At 33.5% G+C, this 12,503-nt stretch overlaps 2 protein-coding genes and 1 pseudogene across 2 annotated transcripts; 2 read left to right on the forward strand and 1 right to left on the reverse strand.

Moving 5' to 3' along the window:
- Positions 1-376: 376 nt before the first annotated feature.
- Positions 377-2,814, forward strand: LOC114398371 (probable aquaporin SIP2-1). Its single transcript, XM_028360558.1, has 3 exons — positions 377-801; positions 2,020-2,280; positions 2,398-2,814. Exons 1-3 carry the CDS (start codon positions 517-519, stop codon positions 2,560-2,562), a joined length of 711 nt encoding a protein of 236 aa, XP_028216359.1. The 5' UTR covers positions 377-516; the 3' UTR covers positions 2,563-2,814.
- Positions 2,815-4,710: 1,896 nt separating this feature from the next.
- Positions 4,711-6,797, forward strand: LOC114399552 (annotated as a pseudogene).
- Positions 6,798-8,748: 1,951 nt separating this feature from the next.
- LOC114400696 (magnesium-protoporphyrin IX monomethyl ester [oxidative] cyclase, chloroplastic-like) lies at positions 8,749-11,707 on the reverse strand. The gene is made up of 5 exons (XM_028363274.1): positions 11,135-11,707; positions 10,355-10,419; positions 9,916-10,243; positions 9,515-9,613; positions 8,749-9,260 (listed from the first exon to the last, which is right to left on the reverse strand). The coding sequence occupies exons 1-5, from the start codon at positions 11,651-11,653 to the stop codon at positions 8,997-8,999; spliced, it is 1,275 nt and encodes a 424-aa protein (XP_028219075.1). The 5' UTR covers positions 11,654-11,707; the 3' UTR covers positions 8,749-8,996.
- Positions 11,708-12,503: the final 796 nt, after the last annotated feature.

Below are 12,503 nucleotides of genomic sequence, written 5' to 3' on the forward strand. Positions count from 1 at the left end.
CGATTGTTGAACGAATAAAAGGAAAGGGGTATGGGGATAAACAAAGAGGGGTATGAATATTTTTTCATCAATGATGATAGTGAAAATAATAAAAGTGATAATTAGTAACTCCCTTTGGTAGGTCGCATAAGTCTTGTTAGAGGGGAAACAAGTCCAAGTCCAATTCAAAAACACAATTATTTTCATTTTTAGCCTACTTGTTTTTCTTAATTTTATTGTTGATATACATCTTTTAGAAAAATGATATTTGTACAACAACAAAATATAAAACCAAGAGAAAGAAAGAGAGAAATGAAGATAAATTAAAGATACTCACAAAAAATTGTGATTTTTGAAATTAGAAAGTGCTAAAAAGTCTAAAACCCATGCGGCCAAGTTTCAATTTACTATATGGCAATCAGGTTCCTTTGTCCAGACAGGAGCATTCCCAGTTTGCCTTAAACAAAGATAAACAAACACGGGCATGTAGCAGACAGGCACATACATACCCCAATAACCCCATCATCGTTGAAGAAGATGGGACGAGCCAGGCTTCTGGTTTCAGACTTCGTTCTGTCTTTCATGTGGGTATGGTCCGGTGTTCTCCTTCGGATCATCGTCTTCAACCACCTTGGCTTCGCTCATGGCCCCCTCGGTGAGGTTATCAAAACTACCTTCTCCATCGCCAACATGTTCTTCTTCGCCTTCCTCGTCAAGGTTACACGTGGCGGCGCCTACAACCCCCTCACCGTTCTGGCCGATGCTATCTCCAGGGATTTTAACAACTTCCTCTACTGCGCTGGTGCCAGAATCCCCACTCAGGTTCTTCTTTTCTTCTCTTATTACCAATAAATAAATACCCTTTCTATTAGGTTCCTTTTTTATTGCCCCTAACATGGTTTTTTCAATGGCTTGGATTTGAAATTTGAATAAAATTTGGTGAAAGCGGAATTGTGGGGGTCTTGCATAAATTTTTGTTATGTAAATTAACATAGACACCGTATCTGAAAGTTGAGAGTTTTTTTGGCCCTCTTTTGAACCTTTGTGTGGTGAAGACTTAGATTTGACCGGTGTTAAATTTCATGCTGTTGCTTGCTGGTTAATTGTGTTCCTTTTTTCTTCTTATTTGCTTGATTAAAAAGTTCAGAATTTTAGTTAAATTGGATGCTAGTAGATTTTTTGAAATTGGTGGTTGATGAATTAATTCTCTTAATTGAATTTGTGTTGTGGGTTATGAGTCAATTGGTGCTTTTTGTATTGGAATTGTTATCTTTGACTAGGTTTTTGGGATTGAATGAGCTTGTTTACACCCTACAAGATTCTATTATCTACCTGTGTCTATGTGCTATTGTGCCCGGTTTGCTTGCACTGGCAATTATTTGACTTGAAATAATCTCGTGTTGGGTGGAGCATTTCAGATCATAATTATTTGAATATCTTCAAATTCTCCATGTGCAGAAGATGACTTAACAACTTTTATAGGCAGTCAACTCTTTGATACTTGGATGGTTAAAAATTTGAAGCAATGTTATTCCTTTTTTGATGTTTGGAATTTTCACTGAAGATTTAAAATACGTGCAGCACTGCAGGCTTTCTAGCCCTGGGTTTTTTTTTGGCCCTGTGAGCCTTTTTTACCTTGGCCCACACAGGTCAGGGCTGGGCTGGGCCATTTTGACGGCTCTATACTTGCTTTTCTTATGTTTTGATTTTACTTGTCTTAATATCATAAAGCATGGTTAATTGAGGCTCACATGCTTTCACACACTTGCAAATAGAGTTTGCAGTTCTGTATATATGCCCCCATTTGCAAACATTGAAGATGAAGATTAATGAGGAGGCTTGAGTGTTCTCTTACCTATCACAACTATGTAATAATTGTTGGCTAAGCTAGAAACTAGAAAGTAACCTCATTACATCACTGTTTCCTGTAGTTGCTTCTTGTTTATTACACATCTCAACCATAGCCGTGAATGTCTATCCCATTACTCAAAATGAATTGAAGATTATCATTCAAATATGCATGGTTTTCAATCTCTCCAGGTGGTTGGATCGATTGTTGGAGTTAAACTTCTTATTGATACCATTCCTGAAGTAGGACTGGGACCACGTCTGAATGTTGACATTCATCGGGGTGCGCTGACAGAAGGATTATTAACATTTGCAATTGTAACCATTTCACTTGGACTCGCCTCAAAAATCCGTGAAAATTTCTTCATGAAGACTTGGATCTCCAGCCTCTCCAAGTTAACACTTCATATACTTGGCTCTGATCTGACTGGTGGTTGCATGAACCCTGCATCTGTAAGTATTGCTACAAAAGACACCAAAGATAAAAAAAAAAACTTTGGTTTTGTGAACCATAGAATAGAAGAAACCTTTGTTGTTTTATTGCTAAGAAACCTTGTTTGACTTGTTCAGGTAATGGGATGGGCATATGCTCGAGGCGATCACATAACAAAGGAGCACTTCCTTGTATATTGGCTTGCTCCCATAGAAGCAACTATTTTAGCAGTGTGGACATTCAAATTTCTAGTGCAGCCTGGAAAAGAAGATAAATCAACCTCAAAAAGTAAATCGGATTGAAGGAGCTTTATTTTGTGTGCTAAGTGTATGATTTCATCTTGCTTTCAAATATTATTTGTACAGTTGGTGGGATGAATGCATGGCAAGCCAAGAACTTGTACATATAAATCATTGGTTAGTGTATTGTGCTATCAACTTTTGGGGTTTGTGTAATACTACATCATACACTACTAATTGTCTAATTCCATTCCTTGTACTCTCAAACGACGTGACCATGGACTTAGGAAGTATAATATTGTATTTAGTTCCTGATTTTCTTTACTTTTTTTTGTTAGTTTATGGTGCATCTAAATAAACTGAAAACCGAACAAGTCAAAAATAAAAATAAGAAAATAGTTTTCTTATTGGATTGGATCAAATTTTATATTTAATTTTGAAAATTAATTCAGTTTAATCCAAAATCAAACTTTAAATATGTATAATTTTTTTTATTTATAACTTTATAACTTTATTATACCAAACATTTTTATATTTTTATTTCTTTGTCACAAAATTATTTTCGAAAAATATATTTAATCAGAGATTATTTTTAATAACTATTTGTACATAGATGCATGAATATAATTATCATGTTATGCAGAAAAAAAATTTAATAGTCAATATTTTAAAAGCTATACTGTTTTTAACACCAAATACTCCAATATTTCCTTTGTGGAAGTATATGCACTCTGTAAATTGAAAGTTATATTTGTCTTGAATAATGAGTTTTCTAGTAGACTAAATTGCATAATATGAAAATTTGAACACTAAAAATAAGATTCAACCGAACTAAAAGTATATTTTATAAAAACAAATTGGCCATGAAACAAATTGTCACGGACTATCCCAGTTTTCACCCCATCAATAATCCAACGGTCCAAATTAGAAGAACGGCAACATAAGTTCCTGCGTCGAAGTTACAGAATCCAATACCACCAATACCCATGTCTTTAAAATAGACAAAACATAGAATCTGTTTAATTAGTCTTTCATGTTTTGGATTCGAAGGTGGATCAGGAAACCCACGATCATGATGATTTTAATTCCTCTGACCCCTGTAATATTTCCAGATTGCCTTCTTCTGGTTAATTAGTTATTTCCTATCCTTAGTTGTTGTTATTATTCAATTCAAGTCATGGTTTTAAATTGAGGTCGCGGGTGTGTTGTGATGAGTTAGAAAACTTTATCGGGAAAATACAGCTGATGCGATCGCAATTGCAATTAGAGTGACATTGTGGGGAGTCAAAATACTTGACATTGGGACTGTAATTGTTGTTGTGAAATACTATTTAAAATCATGATTAAAGTATTCAGCTTCTCATTGTAATTCCGTTTTTAGTAAAATAAATAAAAAAAGTTTTACATAAAAATTAATAGAGTTTTTGGCAATTAAATAAATGAAAGAAAAGAGTTTTTAAAATTTGGACACCACCTTGGGAACTCATTATTGCACATCTATACATTGGAATTTGTAAAATAATGCATGTAGAGAGCGAAATGCCCTTCTCACAGCACTGAAATTGAAGCTTCAATCCTTCTTCATTATCTCTAATCGCATGAAAACTCTAGCACAACAACCAAATAAAATTTTGAGGAATATTAGAGAACCGTTAGAGAGGTTGCTATGCTGCTAGATTATACACGCGCCGCTTACAGATAAGAGATAAGAGATGAGTTTATCACAATTGGGGTTAAAGTGAATATTCGTAGGAATCCTTACAGGATCAAATTAACATTAATTTTGGAGTGTTTTATATTATTAACCAAATGAATAACTGAATGATTATATGTCTTAAATGTTAGAAGATTGCTATTGTATGATATATATATATATATATATATATATATATATATGTTAGTGTGAGTTATAAACTGAAGAAACGCATATAACTTTTAAGGACGAGAGTGAATATTATGTATTGGATATTTGATAGGTAAAGTATACGTGAAATGAATTTAATTAATTAAAATATAGAAATATAAGAAATAATCATATGAGAAATTAAGGATTCAACAAAAGTTACAAATTTTTTAAACATGGAAATTAAAATTGCGGAAAAACAATAGACGAGCCAAAATCAATGATTAAGAATAAAAAAGAACCAACATTATAATTTATACAAACTTTTATGTAACTAAAATGCAATTATATTCAATTCAACCTTCTTTTGACAGGAAAATTCATCTAAGTAAATCCCATAAAAAAATTATCATTTTATTTCACTGACCAACTATTAATTGTGGCTCGAACATCAAAGGTTCTAGCTTAGTTCAGTGAGTAAGCATGCATCATGTTGTAGATTCTCTCACACCGTTTTTAATTTTCACATATAAACAAAATTGCGGCTCGATTACATTGGTAGGAGGAGATATGTGAATCAAAATAAAAATAAATTAGGTATTAGTGCGAAAGGGTGAAAATGTTTGTGGTTGCAGTTAGAGAAGGTGGGGAAATGGAAGAGAAATACTCAAACCTGGAAATTTCGGAGGAGAGCCCAAATTCAGGGGTGTTCTTTCTTATCTTAAATCGCCCGTCACGACCAGAGCTCTGCATGCACTGGATCACAACCAGGAGGTGAAGGTGATCGTCTTGTCGAGCGCCGGGGCCCACTGCTGCTCCGGCATCGACATCTCCCTCCTGGGATCAACCGCCGCGAATTCGGGTTCCTCCGGCGAGAGATACTGGCGATGCAAGACGCGGTAACGGCCCTGGAACGGTGCCGTAAGCCGGTGACTGCAAGCATACAGGGGGCGTGCATCGGCGGTGGAATTGATATCGTGACGGCGTGTGACATAAGGATGTGCACCGAGGCGTTTTTCTCCATGGGGAAATCGCATGCGCACACGATCAGAGAGATTCTGATCAAATGAAATATGGGTAACATGTGATAAAATATGTAAATTGACAATATATTCATTTTTTGAAATCAACCTTTTATGTTTTATTTTAATTGTATCAGTGGTGTGTGTACGTGATGGTTTGAGTATTTAAGCTAAAAAAAAAAAGTAATTTTTAAATCAGACACATAAGAAGTATTAAATAAGTGTCTAAATGTGTGGGTGTTCGACATGAGGACACTTCAATTGCAAACATGAGAGGTGTTGATGCTTAATAGGGCCTTACCTACACTACTCACTACGCACACACATTGCATTGTAGCTTCTACTTACTTCATTTCTCTCTGCCAAGAGAATAGGGATTTGAAGATAAGATTCTTGTATTGTTATTCTCACCTTCCTTCACAGGGCTTCTTTACAAACCCCTAGTTCAGCTATAAGACATATTTGCCTGTATTCTGTCTAGCAACTTGTAGGGCTGGCCGAAAAGAACTGAACTGCACTGAACCGGTACTGAACCCAACCGAATTGAATGAAAAAAACTGAACTGTTTTTTCAGTTCAGTTTTAAAAAGTTGAACTGCTAAAAGAGCAGTTCAGTGCACTGCCAAACTGTCACTTATGAAAGTTTAAAAAATTCAGTTTTTAAGGAACCTGCATTTGTTTTTTACTGACTTCTAATTTGGCTTCTGAATATTTCCATTTTTCTTGAAAGTTACTGGATCGTTCTGTCTTTAAAATTTACATCTTAGTTAATGCTTGCTTCCGTAGGAATTTTCAATGAAAGATTATTAATTGAGAATTAAGTTGATTTCATTAACTTGACAACAACTGACAAGAATAAAGTACTTGCATTGTAAGGGATTTTTGCACAAGAGACATCAAACCAGACAACTATATGGATACTGAGAGGAAATCAAATAACGTAACATCATCAAAATTCGTTCTATTTTTTGGGTAACAGGTAAATAGTTTTTCTCTCTGATAGTTCCTTTTATGCTTACAATTGTTCTTTTTGTTCACACTAACAAAGTTAGCATTATAGGAAAACGTGTATAACTATCACCAAATTATCAGATTACAAGCTACTTAGAGTAGCGTAAACTCAGTTTCCTGTGCAGAAACCATATCACCACGAAGTTTAACTAGTGCCACTGCTTCATTAATTGCATCCAATACTTTTAGCTTTCCTCTACTCACAGCATCATCCATTGGAGTCCTCTCGTGACTGTTTAGCTCCAACCATGATTAGTTTCTTCATAACCTCAACATACCCATTGAGACATGCCAATTGAAGAGGTGAATTCTTTCCTTCATTTGGTGAATTAAGATCCACTCCTGTACTGATTAAATACTCCACAATATGAAAATTGTTGATTTGAAAATGAATGAAAAACCAATTACTTAGAGTGCAATTCAGTTCGGTTCAAAGCATAAAAGCTGTTTAGTTCAATTTAGAGCACAAATCAGTTTGAACTTTTAGAATGCCGTTAATTGAATCAAAGAATAATTCGGTTTAGTTCATCCAAACTGTTTTTTTAGTTCAGTTCGGTTTGCGTAAACTGTTTTTTAAGTTCGCTTCAATTTGTTACCAGTTTAATTCAGTTTAGTTTTTTTTTTCCCCACGCCTACTTACAAGTGGGAATCGCCTAGAAGCTTTGCCCATCTGCCCAAAACAAGTGTTTATGTTCAATAAAAAAAAAGAATTTCAAAAAAATATTTTTACTTGTTAAATTGTTTTAAATTATATAAAAATATTAGAAATTACCTAATAAATAATATTAACCTATTAATATTAATTTAATATACTTTTCCTAAAGTAAGGCCACCCATCTGTTATGAGAATTTGAAATAACTTGTTCTAAAAGCCATGCTCTTAAAATGAAAATCTGTGTTCAATTGTAAAAAAAGCTCTAAAAAATAAAATGAGTTTTTTTTTTCCAAAGAAGTAATATTTTAAAAAATACTTTGGATAAACTAATTTTAGAAACTTGTCCTTCTCCTTTATTTCAGAACTAAAAAAAAAAACACATTACCTAAGAAATTTTAACTTAAAAAGTAACTTTTAAGCTTTTTTTTTAAACTGATGAACAACTTGAACCTTAATTTTAAAGTTTTCAGTTTTAAATTGAATTAGATTTTAAGATTAAAATACAAACAAACCAAATGCTATCAACGTTTTTTTTTTCTTTCTCTTTTTTCATATTAAAAAGTTTAAAAAATAAAATTTAAACTAAAGACTTAAGTTTCTCAAATTTATGCTTCTATTGTTTTTGGACTCCAAATTAATTTTTTTGGCCCTCAATTTTGGAAAATATTTTTTTCAGTCCATTAAATTTAAAAAAAGCTCTATTTAGTCCCTTCTATCATTACAAAATGGTGCATCCAAATCACAAATAAGAGACTAAAATGAACATTTTTAAAATTGAGGGACTAAAATAAATAAATTTAGATTTGAGAGAACAAAAACAACAATGACCTAAATTTGAGGGATAAAAAAAATTTAAGCCTAAACTAAATTATAATATATTTAAAAAATCCAACTAAATTATAATTTTTTAATATAAATTTAATAAATCTCATCTTAGAATCCCCTTTAAATCTTAAAATTCACTTTAAAACTAAGTAAGCGTTATACTAACCCTGATCAATTTTCAAATAAAAATCCGTTTGATGTGTACCCGAAAACAAAAAAGTAGCTAGTAAAATAATCTGTTATAATGAAGAGAAGCTTTAATTTCTAGTACTGTCATTGAGTTAAAATTAAATATAATTGACAGCAATTACATAAAAACATGACAGCTAAATATATTTTTGGTCTCTCAAATTTAGGCACTTTTATTTTTAGTCATCCAAAATTAAATTTACTTTTTTTAGTATCTCAACTTCAAAAAGATGCTTGTTTTAGTACTCTTAACTGATTTTTGACTAGTTAGATACATAATTTATGACAATTTTAATTTAAGATGTATTAAAAAAAATATTTTTTAAAATTGATGCCTAAAATAAACAAATTTAAATTTAGGAAACCAAAAAAATAAAAGTGACCTAAATTTATGTTAAGCCAATCATATATATATATATATATTTATTTATTTTTTTTTCTTCTTACTAATCTGCTTACTTCAACCATCTCATCTCTAACTAATAAGGAATCGATTGGTTTTCTTTTAATCTTGTTAGCCTATGATGACACAAATCCTTTATATGTATAAGAACAAAGGAATTATTTTCCTGTGTCATTTCAATATTGTTGCTAGTTGGTGGTACCTGCATTCACATATAAACAACCCTAGATTCAAGAGAAAGCAAGGTTTGATGTTTGCTGTTTAGACCTTCCAATTGGTTCATAAGAGTGAGGAAAGAATCATTTCCTGATAAGTAACTCATAAGGGTAAGACTCGTATTGATCTTCTAAAAAAAACAAAAAAGGAAATACAGAAGGAAGGATGGGAGAAAAAGATGATTAAAACTAAAAAGGACCTCATCATGGTAAATGTTTCCTCACTGTCTTGTACAACCATATTTTACTTTAGCACCAATACTAGTAACACTCAAGATGAACATTTTGATGGAGATCAAAAGGACATAAGGAATTTAATCAATTTATACACAACTTCAGTACACAAGTTGTGGTTCAAACTCTGCCAAATCTACAGACCCTGACTCAATTGGAGGCATTAGATATGTTGCCAAGAGTTCAGACACCAATGCAGCAACCAGTGGGATCCTCTTCAAGTTCTTCACCACCGCTATGTCATCACTCTCCCCAACAGCAATAATCTTCTCGTTTATCTCCACCATCCGGTCCAACTTCCGCTTGAACTCTGGGTTTTCAACATCAAGAACAGCTGGGAAAATCCTAGCAGTTGTGCGGTTTGTCTGCAAAAACAATCCAGAAACTACGTTTGAGTAACTGGTTGTAATATACGAGTTTATTTGTTCTTTGTTGATCAACTTCTATTAGTGATAGACTGATAGTTTTTCAATGCTAACTCAAGGCTCCATTACTTTCATTTTATCATATTATGTTACTAAATTCGCAAGTAATTTTGAATGAATAGAAACAAATACCGATTATACAAAACATCAACGGAGGGAATGGTGATTATAGAAAAATGCAGACACAAACTAACCTCGATGATGACATGCATGTCAAATTCTTTTGTGTTAAGTCCAATGCCTTCATAGAAAGCTGTACGTTGGCAATCATTGAGATACATTGTAACATAAACCTGCAAACAAATTTGGCAACCAAGTTTGAAGTACAGTTAAGAAGGATTAAAACAGCAACTTTTTATTGATAGATGTGACAAATGTGATCTCTTCTGGCTGGTACAAACTGTTCCATGACAAGGTGAATGAGATTTCGCATCTTGGGCATACTTGTTATATATATGCATTATAAATTAAGGTCTGTAGGATTCTGTATGCCTATTCTCACAACCTTAAGCTAGCAACAACTGGCACTAGGTATTGAGGTTTCATCTAAGAATCTTAAAGGAATGCATAATGGTAAGCAAAAGGGAAAAGTTACCGATAGACAGAAGAATCGAGACCACAACTTTGCCTTCCAGTCATTTAGAAATTGTGGCTGTGCCTTCATCAGGGCAGAGAAGAAATCTCCATGCCTGTTCTCATCCTGGCACCAGTTCTCAAAGTACTTAAAAATGGGATAACATTGGAACTCGGGGTTGGCCTTGAGATGTCTGTATATGGTTATGTATCTCCAGTATCCAATTTTCTCAGACAAGTATGTAGCATAGAAGATAAACTTGGGCTTGAAAAATGTGTATTTTCTAGCTTTGGTCAAGAAACCCAAGTCCAGAGCCAAATTAAAATCAGATAAACCTTTGTTCAAAAACCTGCACAGAATCAAAATAATGAGGCCATACACAACAAACATTCAAACGAGATATCAAATAGGAAATGAAAGAATGAGAATTAAGAATTAAAGGCACAAGATGTGTCCATACCCAGCATGCCTGGCTTCATCCCTAGACATCAGAGAGAAAATCTCTGCCACCACGGGGTTGGTTTTCTGTAACATCAACATCCAAAGCAATAAATCAGGCCAAGAACAAAAGACCAAAACTGCATAAAGAACAACCTTGTCCAAGACAGCTCATTACAAGAAATGAAATGTAGCAGAATTACATCAAACGACCACAACATCATAGGAACAGAATCCTAGTACTTAGAATTAGAACTGTATTGAGAAAGAACAAAAATTGTCTCAATGATTATCTATACTTTTCAATGGCCCCTCCAAAACAATTCTCTGAATGTGACAGTGTAAAGAGTTTTTTGTTTTTACACTGTTATCCAATCAGAAACCCTCGTATATATTAAATTTGTTAACTTTTACAATAATCACCTTAGAAAATCATAACAATGATGATTTCTGATTAATTAACGGTCTAAAATTGATTTTTGATTAGTTGACAATATAATTTTTTTTATTCTGACGGTCCATAGAATTTAAACTCCTCTTTTAATTTTTTTTACATTGTTATCCAATAATAGAATTTAAACTCCTCTTTTAATTTTTTTTACATTGTTATCCAATAAAAAAACGTGTTTATGAAAATCGTGAGAGCCACAATTTCTGATTAATTGATGGTCTAAAATTGATTTATGATTAGTTCACAGTGCAAAAAATTTTATTCGGACAGTGCATAGAATTTATTTATTTATTTTTAAAATTTTCCCTTTGAATGTTGAATCAAATTCAAAAGAAAAGAAAGGGACCATACCTTGAGCCTCCTTCCAAGCTCTTTGTAGAGAAGGAAGCCAGAGAATTCAGCAGTGCAGGACCTCTCAAGGAACTCCACAAAGATCTGCCTGAGTGGCCCCTCAAGTTTGTCAGCAGCTTCCTTGAACTCCTTGTTCCTCACAAAGTGTGTCTGGTTGTAGTCAGTCTTGAACTCCTGGAGCAGTGCCTCAAACTCATCCTGGTTGAGGTTCTTGTTGATCTCAGTGTTGAAGAGGGTCTCCATCTCATCAAAGTCAGTGGTGTAGAACCTTGGAGTCAAGAGGGTCTCCTTGATGTTGCCCTTCTTGTTGCTTGCAGCTGGCTTTGTGGAGGTGGAGGGTGGTGGTGGTGGGGTGGCAGTGGCAGACATTCTTATTATGGTGCTGAATTTGGAGTGTGATCCCATTCTGGGGCTGCTGCCAAATTTGGGAGTGACATTGGAAATTGGTTTCACAAGAGCCATCTCTTCTGCAATGTGAAGGGAAGTGAAGAAGGGTGGTTGAGGACTAAGGAGGAGCATGAAGGACAAGAAAAAGTGAGTGAGGGAGTTTTAGCTTGGATGGAGTGTGATAGAATCTCATCCAATGAAATCTTTGAAGGTTAATTGAAACTTGACATGTGGCAGGTGGTATAAGCTTCAGGATTGGTTGTGATAATTACATGTAGATCACAACTTGTGGCTTCCTTTTACTTCCATTGGATACTTGTGGCTTCTTTGAAGGTTTGCTTAGATTCATAGTAATAAATAAATAAATAAATAAAAGAAAAAGAAATTGTACTTGCATAAATTTTATATAAACAATTATATTTTGATTTTGAAAATTTAACTTTGAGAATTGAATTTGAAATAAAGTGATTTGTATTAAATATCTTTATTAACGAACAATTTTGATAGGTAGACAAATTAGTGTCCGTATACATGTGTTGGTACAAAGATGAAATTTAATTTGCATACTTTTATTTCTTCAAAATTGTGTGGTCCAAAAGGAGGTAAGTAAAAATAAATTGTCAAAATAAAACCCAATCACGAAGAAGATAAAATGATTTATCCCTAGAGAAATTGGGGCACGTTGTGGTAATAATGCCCTTCATCAACGATACCGTGTCTGATATTTTTGAAGATTAACCTATACAATACAAAGATTTTATATTTGATGGGCGCAAAAACACCACCCAATAGCTGCTACTGGGAGCAGAAAACATACAAACCACGTAAATCTGGACCAATGGACCAAAAGGCAGAAAACAAAACACAAAAGCTCGACCACAAAAAATTCTCCTTTTTGTTTTAGGCAAAAAAAAATATTATATACAACTTTTTGGGAAAAAACAAAAAACAGATTTCACAAGATATAAATTTGCCTTCTTTT

The sequence above is a fragment of the Glycine soja genome, chromosome 19, assembly GCF_004193775.1.
Source record: "Glycine soja cultivar W05 chromosome 19, ASM419377v2, whole genome shotgun sequence".
Taxonomy (NCBI): Eukaryota; Viridiplantae; Streptophyta; class Magnoliopsida; order Fabales; family Fabaceae; genus Glycine; species Glycine soja.